The sequence below is a fragment of the Gallinula chloropus genome, assembly GCF_964237585.1.
Source record: "Gallinula chloropus genome assembly, contig: HAP1_SCAFFOLD_637, whole genome shotgun sequence".
Taxonomy (NCBI): Eukaryota; Metazoa; Chordata; class Aves; order Gruiformes; family Rallidae; genus Gallinula; species Gallinula chloropus.
The window spans coordinates 1-21,427 of NW_028168206.1; the positions used below are offsets into that span (position 1 = coordinate 1).

Sequence of the window (21,427 nt, forward strand, 5' to 3'; positions counted from 1 at the left end):
AATGCCCCCCCCCCCCAGTACCCTTAATGCCCCCCCCAGGGTCCTAGTGCCCCCCACGGTACCCTAATGCACCCCCCCGAGTCCTAATACCCCCCAGGGTCCTAGTGCCCCCCCCCGCAGGGTCCTAGTGCCCCCTCAGTACCCTAATGTCCCCCCAGGGTCCTAGTGCCCACCCCCCAGGGTCCTAGTGCCCCCCCCCCCCGCAGGGTCCTAGTGCCCCCCCCGCAGGGTCCTAGTGCCCCTCCAGTACCCTAATGCCCCCCTCCCGGGTCCTAGTGCCCCCCCTGGGCCTCTAGACCCCCCCCCGCCCCAGGGTCCTAGTGCCCCTCCAGGGTCCTAGTGCCCCCCCACAGGGTCCTAGTGCCCCCTCAGTACCCTAATGTCCCCCCCAGGGTCCTAGTGCCCCCCCGCAGGGTCCTAGTGCCCCCCCCCCCGAGTCTTTAGCCCTCCCCCTGGGTCCCAATGCCCCCCAGCCGTGGGGCCCTTGACCCCCCCCTGCCCCCCCCCCAATAGCCCCCTGCCCCCCTCACCGGCACGGCGGGTCCCGGCGCTGGTGTGGACTGGGTGACGGTGGTGACGGCCCGTGGCTGGGGGGGGCCAGTGACACCGCTGGGGCCGGGGGCTGCCCCCCCCTCCCCCGAGGGGGCCTCCGACTCGGCCCCCTGCCCGTTGGCGGCCGGCGGGGGGGGGTCTGTGGGGAGAAAGGGGGGGGGGTTGGTGAGTGGGTTGTGGGGGGGTGGTTTGGGGGGTAAGGGGGGAGTTAAGGGGGGGGGTCCACCTTGGTTGGCGCCCATGCTGGCCGTGACCGTGGTGGCCGTGGGGGTCGTCCCGGTCTCGTGGGTCTCGCAGGGGGGGTTGGAGCAGACGCGGGGGGGCAGGGGGGTGGGGGGGACCCCCTCGGCCAGCCCTGGGGCGGGGGGCAGCGGCGGGGGGAGGGCGGTGGCGGCGGCGGCCCCCCCGGCCGCCGTGGTGGTGGTGGTGGGGGTGTTGGTGGTGCCGGTCTCGTGGGTCTCGCAGGGGGGGTTGGCGCAGGGGGGGCCGGGGGGGGCTGCCGGGCGCCGGCGGCCAGGGTGGTGGTGGGGGGGTGTTGGTGGTGGGGGTCTCGTGGGTCTCGCAGGGGGGGTTGGCGCAGGGCGGGGGGGGGTCGCAGAGCCGGGGGGTCATGGTGGTGCCGGTGGCGGGCGTCTGGCGCGTGGCGCAGGCCGGGGGGGCCGGGCGGCCGCGGGGGGGGTGCTGGTGGTGCCGGTCTCGTGCGTCTCGCAGGGGGGGTTGGCGCAGACCCGCGAGACCCCCGCGGCCGGGGGGTGGGAGGGGGTTGGGGTTGGGGGGGAGCCCCCCCCGCACCCCCACCACCCCCGGCGTCCGTCCCCTCGCACAGCAGCTGCAGCTGGGGGGGGGCAGCAGGCGGGGGGGGGGCTGCGTGGGGGGGCAGCCCCCCGCCCCCCACGTTGGCCACCATGCTGGTGGTGGGGGTGTTGGTGGTGCCGGTCTCGTGGGTCTCGCAGGGGGGGTTGGAGCAGAGCAGGGTGACCGTGCCCCCCCCCGCCCCGGCTGCCGGGGGGGTGGGGGCGGGCGTGGAGCCCCCCTCGGCCGGGGGGGGTCGCTGGGGGTCCCGGCCGGCTGCTCGGCCGTGGGCGACGCCAGGATGGACACCGGCAGGTCGTGGGCGACGGGCGGCGCCGGCTCCACCCCGCTGGGCGCCGTGATCAGCGTCACCTGCGTGGGCGGCGCCACCGGCTGGGGGGGGACAGGGGGTCAGACACGGGGGGCGGGACCCCCACAGCGCCCCGACCCCCCCTGAACCCCCAAAGGAAGAAGCCCCCCACCCCAAAACCACCCCCCAATGGCCAAACCCACCCCTGAACCCCCAAGGGAAGAAGCCCCCCACCCAAATCCCCCCCCCAATGGCCAAACCCCCACCCCAACCCCCCCCCAACGCCCCGACCCCCCCTGAACCCCCAAGGGAAGAAGCCCCCCATCCAAGACCCCACCAACTGCCCAACCCTGAAACCCCAATGGCCAGACCCCCACCCCAAATCCCCCCACACAACACCCCAACCCCACCCTGAGACCCCCCCAATGGCCAAAGCCCCCCCCCAAATCCCCCCTCCAACACCCCAACCCCACCCAAGACCCCCCCAATAGCCAGAAACCCATCCCAACCCCCCCCCCAACGCCCCATCCCCACCCTGAGACCCCCCAGCAATGGCCAAAGCCCCCCTCCAAATCCCCCCTTCACACCACCCCAGTCCCCACCCCAAAATCCCTCCCCCTATTCTCCAGCCCCCCACCCCCAAAACCCCCCACCCACCCCCCACCCACCTGCATGGCGATGGCGGGTGCGCCCAGCGCGGCGCCGGCGCTGCCGGGGGGGGTCTGGGCGGCCGAGACGGTGATGGCGGCCGGGTTGATCACCTGGCTGGAGAGGGTGGCGATGGCGCCCAGCGTGGTGATGGGCGTGGCCAGCGACGCCGCCGACGCCGCTGCCGACGCCGCGCCGGGGCTGCTGGACCGCCGTCACCGTGCCCAGCGTGGCCACGCCTGCGTGGGGAGGGGGGGAAAGGGTTAACGGGTGACGTCACCGCGCCGGTGGTGATGTCACAGCCCGGGTGGGGACGCCACGGTGGCGCAATGACGTCACGGCGGCCGCGCGATGACGTCACGGATGGCGCGATGACGTCACGGCTGCCCTATGACATCACAGCTGCGCAATGACGTCACGGCTGGCGCGATGACATCATGGCGGGCACCGTGATGACATCACGGCTGCGCGGTGACGTCACGGCTGGCGCAATGACGCCACAGTGGCCATGGCAATGACATCACGGCTGGCGCGATGACGTCACAGCTGCGCGATGACGTCATGGCTGGCGCGATGACGTCACGGCGGCCGCGCGATGACGTCACAGCTGCGCGATGACGTCATGGCTGGAGCGATGACGTCACGGCTGCCGCGCGATGACGTCACAGCTGCGCGATGACGTCATGGCTGGAGCGATGACGTCACGGCTGCCGCGATGACGCCACGGCGGCGCAATGACGTCACGGCGGCCGCGCGATGACGTCACGGCAGGCACCGCGATGACGTCATGGCTGGCGTGATGACATCACGGCTGCACGGTGACGTCACGGCTGGCGCAATGACGCCACAGCGGCCATGGCAATGACATCACGGCTGCGCGATGACGTCACGGCGGCCGCGCGATGACGCCATGGCTGCGCGATGACGTCACGGCGTCCGCGCGATGAGGTCACGGGCCTTACCCGTGGTGCCCTTGACCACCAGCGTGGTGACGGTTGGCTTGACGGCCGAGACGGTGACGGGGGTGACCAGGCGGACGCCCCCCACGGGCACCGTGCGCAGGATGGTGCCCGGCTGCCCCGGGGCCCCTTTCAGCACCACCTGCCGCGGGAAAAGGGGAGGGTCAGGGGGGGGTTTGAGGGGTTAAGGGGGGGTTAAGGGGGATTTGGGGGGTGTTTGAGGGGGTTAGGGGGTGTTGGGGGGTTTAAGAAGGATTGGGGGGGTTAAGGGGCAGGTTAAGGGGGGTTGGGGGGATGTTTGGGGGGGTTAATGGGAAGTGTGGGGAGGTTAAGGGAGGGTTTAGGGGGAATTGGGGGGTAAGAAGGATTGGGGGGGTTAAGGGGCAGGTTAAGGGGGTTGGGGGATGTTTGGGGGGGTTAATGGGAAGTGTGGGGAAATTAAGGGAGGGTTTAGGGGGAATTGGGGGGGTAAGAAGGATTGGGGGGGTTAAGGGGCAGGTTGAGGGGGTTTACGGGGGATTTGGGGAGTTTGAGGGGGTTAAGAAGGGTTGGGGGGTTAAGGGGCGGGTTGAGGGGGATTGGGGGGGTCAAGGGGATGTTTGAGGGGGTTAAGAGAGGGTTTGGGGGGGTTAAGGGGGGATTTGGGGGGGTTGGGAGGATGAGGGGCTGGTCTGGGGGTGTTACAGGGTTTGGGGGTCCCAGGGGGCTGCTCGGGGGGGTTTGGGGGGGTCACAGGGGTCGGGGGTCCCAGGGGGCTGCTCGGGGGGGTCTGGGGGGGTCACAGGGGTCAGGGGGGTCACAGGGGTCGGGGGTCCCAGGGGTGGGGGTGCCGGGGGGGGGGTGACCTGCGTGACCCCCTGCTGCCCGTGGCCGGCGCCCAGCTTGGGCACCGCGGTGATGATCTTGGCCGGGGCGCCGGTTCCCGACGTCATCACCTTGGTGGTGATGATGGTGATGGGGGACTTGATGCCGGGGCTGCTGGTGACGCCTGCGGGCGGGGAGGGGGGGTCAGTGCCCACCGACCCCTCCGACCCCCCCATCCCACCCCCTGACCCCCCCATATCCCACCCACCGACCCCTCAGAGCCCCCATCCCACCCCCTGACCCCCCCATCCCACCCACCGACCCCTCAGATCCCCCATCCCAGACCCCTCTAACCCCCATCCCACCCCCAGACCCCTCGGACCCCCCATCCCACCCACCGACACCTCCAACCCCCCCCGTCCCACCCACCAACCCCTCGGACCCCCATATCCCACCCCCTAACCCCTCGGACCCCCCATCCCACCCACCGACCCCTCAAATCCCCCATATCCCACCCACCGACCCCTCGGACCCTCATCCCGGACCCCCCCAGACCCCTCTTAACCCCCCATCCCAGACCCCCCTCACCCCTCAGACCCCCATCCCACCCCCAGACTCCTCTACGCCCCCATATCCCACCCCTAGACCCCTCTAACTCCCATCCCAGACCCCCCAAACCCCTCAGACCCCCATCCCACCCCCAGACTCCTCTACGCCCCCATATCCCACCCCTAGACCCCTCTAATCCCCATCCCAGACCCCCCAAACCCCTCTAGTCCCCCCATCCCACCCCCAGACCCCTCAAATCCCCCATATCCCACCCCCAGACCCCTCTAGTCCCCCATATCCCACCCGCAGACCCCTCCACCCCCCGTGTATCCCACCCCCAGCCCCCTCTAAGCCCCCATCCACCCCCAGCCCCCTCTACTCCCCCATATATCCCACCCCCAGCCCCTCTACCCCCCACATCCCACCCCCAGCCCCCTCAAATCCCCCACATCCCACCCCCAGCCCCCTCCACCCCCCCCATATCCCACCCCCATCCCCCTCCACCCCCCGTGTATCCCCACCCCCAGCCCCCTCTAAGCCCCCATCCCACCCCCAGCCCCCTCTACTCCCCCCATATCCCACCCCAGCCCCCTCTAACCCCCCTGTATCCCCCCCCCACCCCCCTGCACCCCACCCCGCCCCCGCCCGCGGCCCCGGCGCGCACCGGCGGCGCCGGCCTGGGTGATGATGGCGGACATGGGGATGGTCTTGATGATGGTGGTGGTCCCGGGCTTGGTGGTGCTGGGGGAGACGCTGCTGATGCCCAGGATGGTGGGCTTGGCGCCCCCCGCCCCCGCCTGCGTCGTGGTCAGGATGGTGGTGGGCTTCCCCTCCCCCGACGTCACCAGCTTCAGGATGGTGCCGGCCGGCAGCGGGCCCTTGGTCTGGGGGGTCAAGGGGGGGTCAAGGGTGGTTTGGGGGGGTTAAGGGGGTCCCAGGGGGTCAAGGGGGGGGTTATGGGGCAGGTTGAGGGGATTTGGGGGATGTTTGGGGGGGTTAAGGGGGAGTGGGGGGTTTCAGGGGGGATTTGGGGGGTTAAGGGGGTTCAGGAGGCATCAATGGTGGGGTTAAGGGACTGTTTGGGGGGTTATTTGGGGCCCCAGGGGGTCTGGGGGGGTCCCGGAGGTCCCACCTGGATGATCTGGGTGACGGGCCCCGAGGACGCCTGCGGGTTTGGGGGGATCCAGAGGGGGTTGGGGGTTCAGGGGGGTTTGGGGGGTTCCAGGGGGGTTTGGGGGGGTCCCTGGGGGTCTGAGGGGGTCCGTGGGGGGTCTGGGGGGGTCCCGGGGGTCCCACCTGGATGATCTGGGTGACGGGCCCCGAGGACGCCTGCGGGTTTGGGGGGATCCGGAGGCGGTTGGGGGGTCCAGGGGGGGTTTGGGGGGTTCAGGGGGGGTCCTGGGGGGTTTGGGGGGGTCTCTGGGGGTCTGGGGGGGTCCCGGGGGTCCCACCTGGATGATCTGGGTGACGGGCCCCGAGGACGCCTGCCCGGTGACGGCCGAGCTCTGCACGGGCTTCGTCTGCACCACGGACATCACCTTGCCCAGGTTGGAGATCTGGGGGTGCAGGGGGGTCCCGGGGGGACAGGGGGGTTATGGGGGGTCTTGGGGGGTCCCAGGGGGGGTTATGGGGGGTCCCGGGGTGTTTTGGGGGGTCCTAGGATGGTACCAAGGAGGTCCCACCCTCCCAGGGTGTTACTGGGGGGTCCCAGGATGCTCTGAGGGGGGGTCCCCACCCCCAGAGTGTCCCAGGGGGGTCCCAGGGGTGTTACAGGGGGGTCCCACCCCCTCTCAGGGCATTACAGGGGGGTCCCACCCCCCAGAGTGTCACAGGGGGGTCCCAGGGGTGTTACGGGGGGGTCCCACCCCCCCTCAGGGTAGTACAGGGGGGTCCCACCCCCCAGAGTGTCCCAGGGGGGTCCCAGGGGTGTTATGGGGGGGGTCCCAGGGGCGTTACAGGGGGGGTCCCACCACCCCTTGGAGCAGTAACAGGGGGGTCCCACCCCCCCAAGGTGTTACAGGGGGGTCCCAGGGCAGTACAAGGGGGGTCCCACCCCCCCCCCAGAGTGTCCCAGGGGGGTCCCAGGGCTGTTACAGGGGGGTCCCAGGGGGGTCCCAGGGGTGTTATGGGGGGGCTCCCAGGGGTGTTACGGGGGGGGGGGTCCCAGGGGGGTGCCAGGGGCGGGGGTCTCACCAGGGCGCTGCCCCCCGGCACGGAGATGGGGCTCTTGACCAGGGTGATGGTCTTGGTGACCCCGCCCACCACGGTGGTGACGACCTGCGCCGGCTGCGCCACGGTCACCGCGCCCGACTTGTGCACCGTGATGATGGGCCGGGCGGGCGCCGTGCTGGGGGGCGCCGCGCCCCCCGCGCCCCCCCCCACCGTCCCCACCTGCGCCGCCGCCGTCTTCAGCATCCGCGTGGCGGGGTTGCTGACCTGGGGGGGGGAGGGGGTTATGGGGGGAGGGGTTATGGGGGGGCCCAGACCCCTCCCCTGGGTGTTATGGGGGACTCAGGGTGTTATAGGGGTCCCAGACCCCTCCCCAGGAGGTTATGAGGGGTCCCAGACCCCTCCCCTGGGGGGTTATGGGGGGCCCAGACCCCTCCCCTGGGTGTTACAGGGGGTCCCAGCCCCCTCCCCAGGGGGTTATGAGGGGTCCCAGACCCCTCCCCTGGGTGTTATAGGGGGTCCCAGACTGCTCCCAAGGGGGTTATGAGGGGTCCCAGACCCCTGCCCAGGGGGTTATGGGGGACCCAGGGTGTTATAGGGGGTCCCAGACCCCTCCCCAGGGGGGTTATGGGGGGCCCAGGTCGTTATAGGGGGTCCCAGACCCCTCCCCTGGGGGTTATGGGGGGCTCAGGGTGTTACAGGGGGTCCCAGCCCCCTCCCTTGGGGGGTTATGGGGGACTCAGGGTGTTACAGGGGTCCCAGACCCCTCCCCTGGGGGGTTATGAGGGTCCCAGCCCCCTCCCCAGGGGGGTTATGGGGGACTCAGGGCGGTATAGGGGGTCCCAGACCCCTCCCCAGGGAGGTTATGGGGGCCCAGAGTGTTACAGGGGGTCCCAGACCCCTCCCAGGACACTATGAGGGTCCCGGCCTCCCCCCTCCCCAGAGTGTCATGGGGGTCCCAGCCCCCTCCCCAGGCCATTATGGAGGTCCCAGCCCCCTCCCCAGGGCATCAGGGGGGTCCCAGGCCCCTCCCTGGGGTGTTATGGGGGTCCCAGCCCCCTCCCCAGGCCATTATGTGGGTCCCACCCCTCCCCAGGCCATTACAGGGGGTCCCAGCCCCCTCCCCAGGGTGTTATGGGGGTCCCACCCCCTCCCCAGGGTGTCAGGGGGTCCCACCCCCTCCCCAGACCATTATGGGGTCCCAGCCCCTCCCCAGGGTGTCATGGGCCCAGCCCCCTCCCCAGGGTGTCATGGGGGTCCCAGCCCCTCCCCGGGCTGTCAGGGGTGTTAGGGGGTGTCGGGGTCACGCTGCCGTACCATGACGGGGGAGGGGGCCACCTTGACGGCGGTGGGCAGCGCGGCGGTGCCGGGGGTGACGGCCACGGTCTTGACGATGGTGGCGCCGGGGGGGACGCTGAGCACGGCCGGGGCCGAGGCCGGGGGGATCTTCTGCGTGGCGGCCGCCGCCGCCGCCAGCGCCGCCATCCCGCTCATCTGGGGGCTGCTGCCGATCACCTGGGGGGGGGGGGACATGGGGAGGGGGTGTCAGGGGCGGGGGGCTCCCCAACACCCCCCACACCGGGGACTGGGGGCTCCCCAACACCCCCCACACCGCAACGCCGGGGGCTGGGGGCTCAACAACCCCCCACACCGGGGGCAGGGGGCTCACCACACCCCCCTCCCTGGGGGCTGGGGGCTCAACAACCCCCCCCCAACTGGGTCTGGGGGCTCCCCAATCTCCCCCCATCACCACCCCCTGGGTCTGGGGTCTCTCCAATGCTGGGGGGGGTCTGTCTGGGCACCACCATCTGCACCCCCCGCATGGGTCTCACCCCCCAACCCCCCTCAATTGGGTCTGGGGGCTCCCCAATCTCCCCCACCACCACCCCCTGGGTCTGGGGTCTCACACCCCCCCTGATGTGGTCTGGGGTCTCTCCAATGCCCCCCCCTCCCCACTGGGTCTGGGGTCTCACCGTGCCGGGGGGGGTCTGGCTGGGCACCACCCTCCGCACCCCCACGTGGGTCTCACCCTCCCCCAACCCCCCCCCCTCAGTGGGTCTGGGGTCTCTCCAACCCCCCTCCACCCCTGGGCTGGGGTCTCACCGTGCCGGGGGGGGTCTGGCTGGGCACCACCATCCGCACCCCCGCGGGCAGCGACGTCACCGTCACCGGCGCCTTGGGCTGCGCCGAGCGGACGGTCACCAGGGGGGGCCCGGCCGGCGCCGCGGGGGGGCCGCTCACCTTCAGCACCGCCGGCACTCCTGGGGGGCAGGGGGGGAGTCACCCCTGGGAACCCAGACCCCCAGCACCCCCCTGGGACCCCCAACCCCCCTGTACCCCCATCCCTGTGACCCCCACCCCCCTGTACCCCCATCCCCATGTCCCCTGCACCCCAACCCCCCTGTACCCCACCCCTGTGCCCCCCGACCCCCCTGTACCCCCATCCCTGTGCCCCCACACCCCCAAAACCCCACCCCAGAGCTCCCTGTGCCCCCCCAACCCCCCTGTACCCCACCCCTGTGTCCCCCCACCCCCTTGTACCCCCACCCCTACACCCCCCAACCCCCCTGTACCCCCTCCCCACCCCCCAAAACCCCCTGTACCCCCACCCCTACGCCCCCCGACCCCCCTGTACCCCACCCCTGCACCCCCCAACCCCCCTGTACCCTCATCCCCACCCCCCAACCCCCCTGTACCCCCACCCCTGCACTCCCCAACCCCCCTGTACCCCCTCCCCACCTCCCTGTACCCCCACCCCTGCACCCCCCAACCCCACTGTACCCCCTCCTCACCCCCCCAAAACCCCCTGTACCCTCATCCCCACCCCCCAACCCCCCTGTACCCCATCCCCACCCCCCCGTACCCCCATCCCCACCCCCCATATCTCACCGGGGGTCCTGGCCGTGCCCCCCCGAGCGGTGCCGGGGGGGCAGCAGCGGCAGCAGCAGCAGCAGCGGTGGCGGCGGCAGCCGTGGGCACGACCTGCAGCCCCGCGGGCGCCGCGGCGGCGGCGGCGGCAGCGGCCGCGGCCGGGGGGCGACCCCAGCAGCAGCCCCCCCCCCACCGCCCCCAGCACCCCCCGCCGCGGCGCCCGCGGAGCCCCCGGCCCCGGCGGTGGCGGGCGGGGGGGCGGAGGCGCCAGCAGCGTGAGCCCCACGGGCGCCAGGGGCTGCGGGGCGGCGGGCGGGGGCGCGGCGGCGGCGGGCGCGGGGCTGCGGGGGGGGTTGGCGGGCACCGAGGGCACCGGGGGCGGCGCGGGGGCTGCGGGCAGCTCGTAGCGCTGCAGCTGCAGCAGGTACGAGTCGGCGGTGGGCACCGGCCCCCAGCTCACCTCCAGCGACGTGGTGTTGGCGCGGACCAGCTGCACCCGCGCCGGCGCCGGCGGGCGCTCTGCGGGGGCAAAATGGGGCGGGGGGCAATGTTAGGGGGGGACGTGGGACCCCAGAGGTGGGAGGAGGGACCCCAGGGTCTGGGCAGGGGGACAGGACCCCAAAGCTGAGGGGGGATGGTTGGGGGTACATGGTCAGGGGGCACCAGCTGCACCCGCGCCGGCGCCGGCGGGCGCTCTGCAGGGGGCAAAATGGGGCGGGGGGCAACGTTAGGGGGGGATATGGGACCCCAGAGGCGGGGGGAGGGACCCCAGGGTCTGGGCAGGGGGGACAGGACCCAAAGCCAGGGGGACATGGGCAGGGGGCACCAGCTGCACCCGCGCCGGCGCCGGCGGGCGCTCTGCGGGGGGCAAAATGGGGCGGGGGGCAATGTTAGGGGGGCACATGGGACCCCAGGGTCTGGGCAGGGGGGGACAGGACTCCAAAACTGCCCCTAGGGACCCCTAAATCCCCTCCACTCCCCCAGGGCCCCCCAGTCTGCCCCAGGGACCCCCAAATCCCCCCCAGTCCCCTCCCCCCCTCTCACTGGTCTCAAGCTACCAGAGGTCCCCCAACCCTCACAGGGCCCCCCAGTCTGCCCCTAGGGCCCCCCAAATCCCCTCCCAGCCCCCACAGGGCCCCCCAATCTCCCCCAGGACCCCCCCAATCTGCCCCTAGGGACCCCCAAGCCCCCCAAATCTGCCCCTAGGGACCCGAAATTCCCCCCCAACCCCCCCAATCTGCCCCTAGGGACCCCCAAATCCCCTCCCAGCTCCCCCAGAACCCCCAATCTGCCCCTAGGGACCCCCAAATCCCCCCCCAGTCTCCCCCAGGGACCCCCAATCTGCCCCCAGGGACCCCCAAGCCCCCCAGGGCCCCCAAATCTGCCCCTAGGGACCCCAAATCCCCCACCAACCCCCCCAATCTGCTCCTAGGGACCCCCAAATCCTCTCCCAGCCCCCCCAGCCCCCCCAATCTGCCCCTAGGGACCCCAAATCCCCCCCCAGGACCCCCCAGTCTGCCCCCAGGGACTCCCCAGCCCCCCTCTCACCAGTCTCGAGGTACCAGAGGTCCTTGCAGCAGACCTGGTTGTTCCAGGCCTTGCGGTAGCCGTCGCGGCCGCTCCAGATGTAGAGACGGGAGGTGATGGCGACGGCGCAGTGCCCGGCGCGCGCCCGCGGCACCGAGTCCTCCAGCGTCTCCATCACCAGCGGCTCCCAGGCCATCGAGTCTGGGGGGGCACAGGGGGGGTCAGGGCGGGCTCAGGGAGGGGTTTGGGGGGCTCAGGGAGGGGTTTGGGGGGCTCTGGGGAGGGTCTGGGGGTCCCAGGGGGGCTCTGGGGGGGCTGGGGGGTCGCAGTGCCCGGCGCGCGCCCGCGGCACCGAGTCCTCCAGCGTCTCCATCCCCAGCGGCTCCCAGGCCATCGAGTCTGGGGGGGCACAGGGGGGTCAGGAGGGGCTCAGGGAGGGGTTTGGGGGGCTCTGGGGAGGTCCCAGGAGGGCTCTGGGGGGGCTGGGAGGGCGCAGTGCCCGGCGCGCGCCCGCGGCACCGAGTCCTCCAGCGTCTCCATCCCCAGCGGCTCCCAGGCCATCGAGTCTGGGGGGCACAGGGGGGTCAGGAGGGGCTCAGGGAGGGGTTTGGGGGGCTCTGGGGAGGTCCCAGGAGGGCTCTGGGGGGCTGGGAGGGCGCAGTGCCCGGCGCGCGCCCGCGGCACCGAGTCCTCCAGCGTCTCCATCACCAGCGGCTCCCAGGCCATCGAGTCTGGGGGGCACGGGGGGGTCAGGGGGGGGTCTGGGAGGGGTTTGGGGGTGTCAGGGGGGCTCAGGGAGGGTTTTGGGGGCTCTGGGGGTCCCAGGGGGGCTCTGGGTGGGCGCAGTGCCCGGCGCGCGCCCGCAGCACCGAGTCCTCCAGCGTCTCCATCCCCAGCGGCTCCCAGGCCATCGAGCCTGGGGGGGTCCTGGGGGGGTTTTGGGGGTCCCGGGGGGTTTTGGGGGTCCCATGGGGGCTCTGGGGGGGGGTCTGAGGGGGCTCTGGGGGGAGCTGGGGGGTCACAGTGCCCACGGGACCGAGTCCTCCAGCGTCTCCATCCCAGCGGCTCCCAGGCCATCGAGTCTGGGGGGGGCACTGGGGGAGGTTTTGGGGGTCCTGGGGGGTTTGGGGGTCCCAGGGGGGGCTCTGGGGGGTGTCTGGGGGGGCTGGGGGGTCGCAGTGCCCATGGGACCGAGTCCTCCAGCGTCTCCGTCCCCAGCGGCTCCCAGGCCATCGAGCCTGGGGGGGTCCCGGGGGGGTTTTGGGGGCCCTGGGGGGTTGGGGGTCCAGGGGGGGTGTTTGGGGGTCCGGGGGGGTGTTTGGGGGTCCCGGGGGGGTCCCGGGGGTCCCGGGGGGGTCCCATACCGTTGAGGCAGGCCAGGGTGTTGGTGCACTTCCACTCCTTCTCGTGCCGTCGCCACCTTCACGTCGTCCATCACCAGCGGCACCCACCCCCCGAACACGTACATCCTGGGGGGGGGGGCAAAAAGGGGGGGTCAGGGGGGCAAAGGGGGGGTCTGGGGGGGTCAGGGGGCATTGGGGGGGCCAGGGGGGTGAGGAGGGGGCTCTGAGGGGTTCAGGGGGGGCTGGGGTGGGGGTGTCCATCACCAGCGGCCCCCACCCCCCGAACATGTACATCCGGAGGGGGGGGGGCAAAAAGGGGGGTCAGGGGGGCAAAGGGGGGGTCGGGGGGGCAAAGGGGGAGTCAGGGGGGCTTGGGGGGGTTCAGGGGGCTTTGGGGCGGTCAGGGGGAGTTTGGGGGGGGGAGGTCAGGCCCCCAGCCCCCCCCTCACCTGTTGCCGATGATGGTGGGGGGGGTGCGGGGGGGTCAGGGGGGTGTGGGGGCGGTCGGGGGGGTTTGGGGGGGGTGTCACCCCCCCTCACCTGTTGCCGATGGTGGTGGTGGGGTTTTGGGGGGGGGGGGTCAGGGGGGTTTGGGGGGGCTCAGGGGGGTTTTGGGGGGGGTCAGGCCCCCAGCCCCCCTCACCTGTTGCCGATGGTGGTGGGGGGGCTGTGAGGGGGTCAGGGGGGTTTTGGGGGGGCTCAGGGGGTTTTGGGGGGGTCAGGACCCCCCCTCACCTGTTGCCGATGGTGGGGGGGGGGCTGTGGGGGGGTTTTGGGGGGGCTCAGGGGGGTTTTGGGGGTCACCCCCCCTCACCTGTTGCCGATGGTGGTGGCCGAGTGCAGGCTGCGGGGGAGGGGCGCCACCCCGCTCAGCGTCGGCTTGTTCCACGTCAGCGTCTCTGGGGGGGGGGGGAGGGGGCGTCAGGGACCCCCGGGACCCACACAGAGCCCTGGGACCCCCAGAGACCCCCCCAGACCCCAGAGACCCCCAGAGACCCCTCCCCAGAACACTGAGACCCCTGAGACACCCTGAGCCCCCTCCCCAGCCCCCCCCAGCCCCCCACCGATGTCGAGGGTCCAGAGGTCGCCCAGGCGGCAGCCGCTCATGACCCCCCAGCCCCCTCCCCACGGCCCCCAGACCCCCATAGCCCCCTCCCCATGACCCCCAGCCCCATAGCCCCCTCCCCAGCCCCCCATAGCCCCCCATAGCCCCCCCAGCCCCCCACCGATGTCGAGGGTCCAGAGGTCGCCCAGGCGGCAGCCGCTCATGACCCCACAGCCCCCTCCCCAGCCCCACAGCCCCCTCCCCACGGCCCCCAGACCCCCATAGCCCCCTCCCCATGACCCCCAGCCCCCCGTAGCCCCCTCCCCAGCCCCCGTAGCCCCCCACCGATGTCGAGGGTCCAGAGGTCGCCCAGGCGGCAGCCGCTCATGACCCCACAGCCCCCTCCCTAGCCCCACAGCCCCCTCCCAGCCCCGTAGCCCCCTCCCCATCCCCGTAGCCCCCCACCGATGTCGAGGGTCCAGAGGTCGCCCAGGCGGCAGCCGCTCATGCCCCACAGCCCCCTCCCCACAGCCCATAGACCCCCACAGCCCCCTCCCCAGCCCCATAGATCCCTCCCCATGACCCCCAGCCCCCCACAGCCCCCTCCCCATGGCCCACAGCCCCCTCCCCATCCCCATAGACCCCCCATAGCCCCCCACCGATGTCGAGGGTCCAGAGGTCGCCCAGGCGGCAGCCGCTCATGACCCCACAGCCCCCTCCCCAGCCCCACAGCCCCCTCCCCATCCCCGTAGCCCCCCACCGATGTCGAGGGTCCAGAGGTCGCCCAGGCGGCAGCCGCTCATGCCGCCGTAGATGACGAGGCGCGCGCGCCGCCCCTCGCGCTCGCTGTAGACCACGGCCGTGTGCGACTCGCGGGGCGGCGGCAGCACCCCGTAGGTGATGGGGATGTCCCAGGACACCACCCCCGAGCCCGGCCGCAGCTCCAGCACGTACAGGTCGTTCAGGTACCTGGGGGGGCAGGAAATGAGCATGGGGACCCCCCACGCCCCCCTGGACTCCCCCCCTCACCCCCCAGAATCTCTGTGCACCCACAAAGCTCGCCCAGGACCCCCCCAGACTCCCACAACCCCCCCCAGGACCCCCCCAAACCTCTCCAGGACCCCCCCAAACTCCACACACACCCCCCAGGACCCCCCCAAACTCCCCCAGTGCCCCCCAAACTCCCCACACCCCCCCCAGGACCCCCCAAACTCCCCACTGCCCCCCCAAACTCCCCACAACCCCCCCAGGACCCCCCCAAACCCCCCTAGGACCCCCCCAAACTCCCCACACCCCGCCCAGGACCCCCCCAGGACCCCCCCAAACCCCTCCAGGACCCCCCCAAACTCCTTACACCCCCCCAGGACCCCCCCAAACTCCCCCCAGACACCCAATACCCCCCCAAACCCCCCCAGGACCCCATCAAACTCCCCCAGACGCCCCAAACCCACTCCCAGGAGCCCCCTAGACCCCCCACAAACCCCTCTAGGACCCCCCACAAACCACTCTAGGCCCCCCCAGGACTCCCCCAGGACCCCCTTTTCTCCTCCCAAGGACTCCCCCAGACCTCTTAAGACCCCTCCAGGACTCCCCTTTCCCCCCTCCAGGACTCCCCCAGACCCCCCAAGCCCCCACTGGACCCCCTTTTCCCCCCCCAGACCCCCCCAAGCCCCCTTAGGACTCCCCCAGATCCCTCCAAGGCCCCCCAGGACACCCCTTTCCCACCCCAGACCCACCCAGAACCCGCCTAAGCCGCCCCAGGACCTCCCTAAGCCCCCCCAGACCCCCCCCAGGACCCCCCTAAGCCCCCCGAGGAGCCCCCTAAGCCCCCCAGGCCCCCCCAAAGCCCCCCCAGGCCCCCCCAAAGCCCCCCCAGCCCCTGACCGGGGGATGTTGTTCTTGGGGTCCTCGCTGTCGTTCGCCAGCCCCACAGACCCCCCCTTCCCCCCCCAGAGCCCCCCCAGGACCCCCCAAAGCCCCCCCAGCCCCCCCCAGGCCCCCCCAGCCCCTGACCGGGGGATGTTGTTCTTGGGGTCCTCGCTGTCGTTCGCCAGCCCCCCGAACAGGTAACACTTGGTGCCCACCAGGGAGAAGCTGTGGCCCAGGCGGGGGCAGGGGGGGGGCCCGTTCTTGGGGGTCTTGGCCTTCAGCCGCTTCCACTCCCACCGGCTGGCCTGGGGGGGCAGGGCCCCATCAGCCCCCAATTAACCCCTCCCGTTAATTACCCCCCCCCAGGGGTGTGGGCAGGGGGGTCAGGGCCCCATCAGACCCCAATTAACACCCCGTTAATTACCCCCCCCCAGGGGTGTGGGGGGGATGGCAGGAGGGGCTCAGGGCCCCATCAGCCCCCAATTAACACCCCCCCCCCCCCCGCTAATTACCCAGCCCTGGGGTGTGGGCAGGGGGCTCAGGGCCCCATCACACCCCAATTAACCCCCCTCGTTAATTACCCAGCCCTGGGGGTGTGGGCAGGGGAGGGCAGGGGGGGCAGGGCCCCATCAGCCCCCAATTAACCCCCCTGTTAATTACCCCACCCTGGGGGTGGGGGGGGGGGTCAGGGCCCCAATCAGCCCCATGTTAGCCCCCCAATCAGCCCCCCAGGGTTAATTAATGACCCCTGGGGGTGCAGGGGTGAGGTTGGGGGTATCTCAGGGCCCCCGTTAGCCCCCCAATTAACCTCCCAGGGTTAATTAATGAGCCCTGGCGGGGCGGGGGTGAGGTCGGGGGTATCTCAGGGTCCCCATTAGCCCCCTGTTAGCCCCCCAATTACCCCCCAGGGTTAATTAATGAGCCTTGCGGGCGTGAGGATGAGAGCAGGGGTATCTCAGGGCCCCCATTAGCCCCCCAATCAGCCCCCCATGGTTAATTAATGACCCCTGGGGGTACGGGGGTGTGGGCGGGGGTATCTCAGGGTCCCCATTAGCCCCCTGTCAGCGCCCCAATCAGCCCCCCAGGGTTAATTAGGGACCCCTGGGGGTGCAGAGGTGAGGTCGGGGGTATCTCAGGGCCGCAGTTAGCCCCCCAATTAACCCCCCAGGGTTAATTAATGAGCCTTGGGGGTGTGAGGATGAGGGTAGGGGTAGCTCAGGCCCCCCATTAGCCCCCCGTTAGCCCCCCAATCAGCCCCCCATGGTTAATTAATGACCCCTGGAGATGCAGAGGTGAGCACAGGGGTATCCCAGGGTCCCCAATTACCCCCCATGGTTAATTAACGAGCCCTGGGGGTGTGGGGGTGCAGGCAGGGGTATCTCAGGGTCCCCATTAGCCCCCTGTCAGGCCCACAGTTATCCTCCATGGTTAATTAATGACCCCTGGGGGCACAGAGGTGAGCACAGGGCTATCCCAGGGTCCCCAATTAACCCCCCAGGGTTAATTAATGACCCCTGGGGGTGCAGGGATGAGGGCAGGGGTATCACAGGGCCTCCGTTAGCCCCCCAATCAGCCCCCCAGGGTTAATTAGGGACCCCTGGGGGTGCGGGGGTGAGGTCGGGGGTCTCTCCGGGTCCCCAATCAGCCCCCCAGGGTTAATTAGGGACCCCTGGGGGCGCAGAGGTGAGGGTGGGGGTCTCCCCAGGTCCCCAATTACCCCCTGGTTAATGAATGACCCCTGGGGGGTACCTGCAGCTCGTAGAGGTCGTTGCTGTACTTGCCGTACTCCACCATCCCGCCGAACACCAGCAGCCGCGTCCCGTCGCACACGAAGCCGTAGGCGGCGCAGCCGGGCGGGATGTCGCCGCGCACGGCCGGGATGAACCACTGGTTGGTGGCTGGGGGGGACGGGGGGGGTCAGGGGGGTCAGGGGGGGTCAGGGGGGGTCAGGGGGGTCCCAACAACCCCCCCCGGTCGCTCAGGGTGCTCCCCGGACCCGCGGTGGGGGGGTGTTGTGACGTCACGGTGACGTCATGGTGATGTCATGGTGATGTCACGACAGTGTGGTGGGCGGGAGGGTCAGGTTGGGGTGTCCCCAGCCCCCCCGGGTGCCCCCCAGTAGCATCATGATGTCATTGTGATGTCATGATGACATCATAATGTCACGGTGATGTCATGGCAGCACCATAGTGGGTGTGAGAACCAACTCAGGGGTCCCTTGGCGCCCCCCAGGGTGTCCCCCAACCCCCCAGGGTGCCCCCCGGCCCCACAGAGTGGTCATGATGTCATAGTGGCATCACAGTGACATCATCATGACACCACTGCAACAACCTGGCAGGCGTGAGGGGCAATTCAGGGTGCCCCCTGACCCCCCCCGGCCCCTCAGGGTGCCCCCCAGCCCCCCCAGGGTGTCCCCCAGCCCCCCCAGAGTGCCCCCCAGTCCCCTCAGGGTGCCCCCCAGTTCCCTCAGGGTGCACCCCAGGGTGCCCCCAGCCCCTCAGTGTGCCCCCAGGGTGCCCCCCAGCCCCCCCAGGGTGCCCCCAGGGTGACCCCCAGCCCCCTCAGAGTGCCCCCAGCCCCCCCAGGGTGCCCCCAGCCCCCCCAGGGTGCCCCCAGGGTGACCCCCAGCCCCCTCAGAGTGCCCCCAGCCCCCCCAGGGTGCCCCCAGCCCCCCCAGGGTGCCCCCCAGGGTGCCCCCAGGGTGCCCCCCAGGCTGCCCCCCGGCGCTGACCGGTGTTGTAGACGTGCAGCTCGTCCACGATGCCCTCGTTGCCGCCGCCGAAGACGACGATCAGCTCCTTGATGGCGACGGCGCGGTGCCCGTGGCGCGGGCGCGGGACGGGGCCCGACCAGCCCACCACCCGCTTCCAGCGCGGCTGCAGCGCGGGCGCGGGGGCGGCGACGGGGGGAGACGCCCCCCCCCCCGCAGCCGGGGCCGCCATCCCGCCCCTCTGGCTCTGGGGGGTGGGGGGACGGGGTCAGGGGGCACCCCGGGACCCCCCTGGGCCCCCTGAAACTGCGGGTCCTGCACCCCTGAGACCCCCCCAAACACCCCCTGAGACCCACCCCAAACACCCTCTGAGACCCCCAAAACTGGGGGTGCTGCACCCCTGAGACCCCCCCAACACCCCCCTGGGCCATGAGACCCCCCCCCAACATCCCCTGAGACTCCCCCAAACACCCCCTGAGACCCCCTAAACACCCCCCTGGGCCCCCCCAAACTGGGGGTCCTGGACCCCTGAGCCCCCCAAACCCCCCTGGATCCCAACACCCTGAGCCCCCCCCCCATGACCCCCCCAAAACCAGGGACCCTGGGCCATGAGACCCCCCAAACACCCCCCACCCCCCTCCCTACCCCCAAACACCCCCCGGCACCCCTGTGCCCCCCAACACCCCCCTTTCCCTCCCCCCAGGACCCCAACACCAACCACCCCCCAAACCAATTACCCACCCCCGGTAATTAACTACCCCCCCCTACTCCCCTCTAACTACCCCCCTGAATTCACCCCCTCCCATCCCAACCCCCCCCAATTATCCCTCCATCCCCAATAATTACCCCCCCGCCCTAATTACCCCTCCCTCCAATCCCCCCATAACTCCCCCCTCCCAATTACCCCTCCCCCCCGATTCCCCCATCCCAATTCCCCTTCCCCCGTTACTGCCCCCCAATAGCCCCCAGTTCCCCCCTCCCCCCTCTAACTACCCCTCCCCCACCGATTCCCCCCATCCCCCCCCAATAACCCCCTCCCCGCTCCATAACTGCCCCCCCCAATACCCCCTTCCCCCTAATTCACCCCAATACCCCCTCCCCCCCCGACTTCCCCCCCAGTTCCCCCCTCCCCCTCTAACTGTCCCTCCCCCCCCCAACTGCCCCCCTCCCCCCAATTACCCCTCCCCCACCGATTCCCATCCCCCCCAGTAATCCCCTCCCCCTTAATTCACCCCAATAACCCCCTCCCCCCAACTCCCCCCTCCCCCCCAAGAACTCCCCCTCCCCCCAATTCCGCCCCTCCCCCCCCGACTTCCCCCCATTCCCCCCTCCCCCCTCTAACTGCCCCTCCCCCACCACTTGCCCCCCTCCCCCCCCATATTCCGCCCCTCCCCCCCGAATTCCCCCCCATTCCCCCCTCCCCCTCTAACTACCCCTCACCCCCCAATTACCCCCCTCCCCTCCCCAATTCCCCCCTCCCCCCCCGTAACTCCCCCCATCCCCCATCCCCCTCCCCCCCCGCCCTGGGAGCCGCCATCTTGTTGCCGCCCGGGCGGAAAATGGCGGCCGCCTCCCCCCCCTCCCCGCCGCCCCCCGCCGCCCCCCGCAGCCCCGTCCCGGGTCCGGACCGGCCTGTCCCGGCGGGGCGGCGCTTCCCCTGCCCGTGCCGGGCGCTCGGGGCGCGGCGGGGCGGCGGGGAGCGGGGCCGGCGCTCGGCGCCCTCACGCCGCCCTGGGAGCCGCCATCTTGCGCCTGTGGCCAGGCGGCGGCGGCGGCGGCGGCGGCGCCCGCGCGGGGGAGGGCGGGAAGGGGGCGGGGCTACGGCGGGGACGCGCCCGCCGGGGGGGTGGTGGGAGGGGGGGAGACTGGGCGGCGCCATCTTGGCGGGGAGGGCGCCGCCATCTTGGGAGGGCAGCGGGAAGAGCGGGTGGGGAGGGGGAAGGGGAGGAGGAGGAGGATGAGGAGGAAGATGAGGGGGGAGGAGGAGGATGAGGAGGAAGATGAGGGGGGAGGGAGAGGGAGGGAAGGGGCGAGAGGCCCGTTCCCGCTCCCCGCCGCCCCGCTCCCCCCGCCGTACGGACGGGCCCGCACGGGCGCCGCCATCTTGGAGGCGCCGCCATCTTGGAGGCACCGCCCCCTCTCTCTCTCTCCCCCGCCCCGTCCCCGCCGTTCCGGCCGCGCCCGGAGCCGCTGCGCTGCCCGGGCTGCTCCGGCGGGTCACGGGAGAGGCCCCGGGGGCGGCTGCGAGGCCTCAGGGCCCCGCGGGAGCCGCCCCCCCCCCCCTTTGCGGGGCTCACTGGCGGACTCCCAAGATGGCGCTGGGGAAGCCCCGGATGTAGGCGGAGTTCCCCGCACAGCCCCCCCCCCCTCCCAAGATGGCGGCGGCGGGAGCGGCGCCGCCCCGACAGGCCCCTCCCAACATGGCGCCGCCCGCTCATCCGGGTCCTTCCCGCGCTGGGGGGGTGGGGAGGGGCGGGGGGGGCCCTTACCCGGGTGCGGCTCCTCTAGCGCGAAGGCTCCAAGGCGGCGGAGCGGCCGGTACCCGGATGTTGGGGGGGGCGGCGCTGGGCGGGGCCAAGCGGCGCGGGGGGGAGGGGAGGGGGGTGGGGGGGGTCCCAAGATGGCGCCGCCCGCTCCGCCGCTCTTCCTCCTCCTCTTCCTCCTCCTCTTCCTCCCAGTGGCGTCTGGCCGAGGCGGGAAGGAAACGTGGGGTCCCCCTCGTTGCCGCCACCCCCCCCCCGGCCACGACCAACCGCCCCCCCCCCAAAACCCCGGTTTCCACGCCCCTCCCCCAACCCCCCCCCCCCCCCCTTTCCCCGGCCCAAGATGGCGGCGGCGCGAGGCCGGAGCGGGCGCTGCTGCCCCAAGATGGCGGCGGCCGCGGGACCCCGGATGCGGCCGCTCTGTGCGCGCCGCTCGGCCCCGCCTCCTCTCCCAGCGCGTCCGTACCCCTCGTTCGCCGCCGCCGGGCTCCGCTCCGACCTCCCGCCGCCGAGCGCTCCGGGTGAACGGGGAGGCGCCGAAAGGCCGAGGAGGGCCCGTCCGCCGCCGCGGCTACTGGCTCTTGGGAGCCGCCATTTTGGACGCGTCTCCTCCACCCGCCACAAAGATGGCGCCTCGCGGGACCCGGATGGTGGCGCCGCGCCGGCTTCGCGCATGCGCGGCCCCGCCCGTTCCCGCCCGGGGAGTGGGGCCGCCCCTTTTCTCCCCGCGCATGCGCGGTGCCGCCCGGCCGCCTCTTGGCGCGGGCGAGGGGCGGGGCTTGGCCGCTGCGGCCGC

General features: G+C 72.1%; 1 protein-coding gene across 1 annotated transcript; it reads right to left on the reverse strand.

Moving 5' to 3' along the window:
* Nucleotides 1-530: 530 nt before the first annotated feature.
* Nucleotides 531-20,761, reverse strand: HCFC1 (host cell factor C1; the record flags this gene model as incomplete). Its single annotated transcript, XM_084281083.1, is given in 25 exon segments — nucleotides 531-691; nucleotides 779-1,010; nucleotides 1,060-1,212; nucleotides 1,215-1,286; nucleotides 1,448-1,602; nucleotides 1,605-1,737; nucleotides 2,323-2,482; nucleotides 2,484-2,541; nucleotides 3,265-3,403; nucleotides 4,107-4,249; nucleotides 5,279-5,498; nucleotides 6,066-6,170; nucleotides 6,808-7,050; nucleotides 8,101-8,298; nucleotides 8,887-9,044; nucleotides 9,808-10,173; nucleotides 11,203-11,382; nucleotides 12,546-12,591; nucleotides 12,593-12,650; nucleotides 13,339-13,423; nucleotides 14,330-14,538; nucleotides 15,583-15,743; nucleotides 17,188-17,336; nucleotides 18,170-18,395; nucleotides 20,638-20,761. Coding segments are annotated over 24 exon segments (3,795 nt in total), but the record flags the coding sequence as incomplete, so codon positions are not given.
* Between the last annotated feature and the right edge of the window lie 666 nt (nucleotides 20,762-21,427).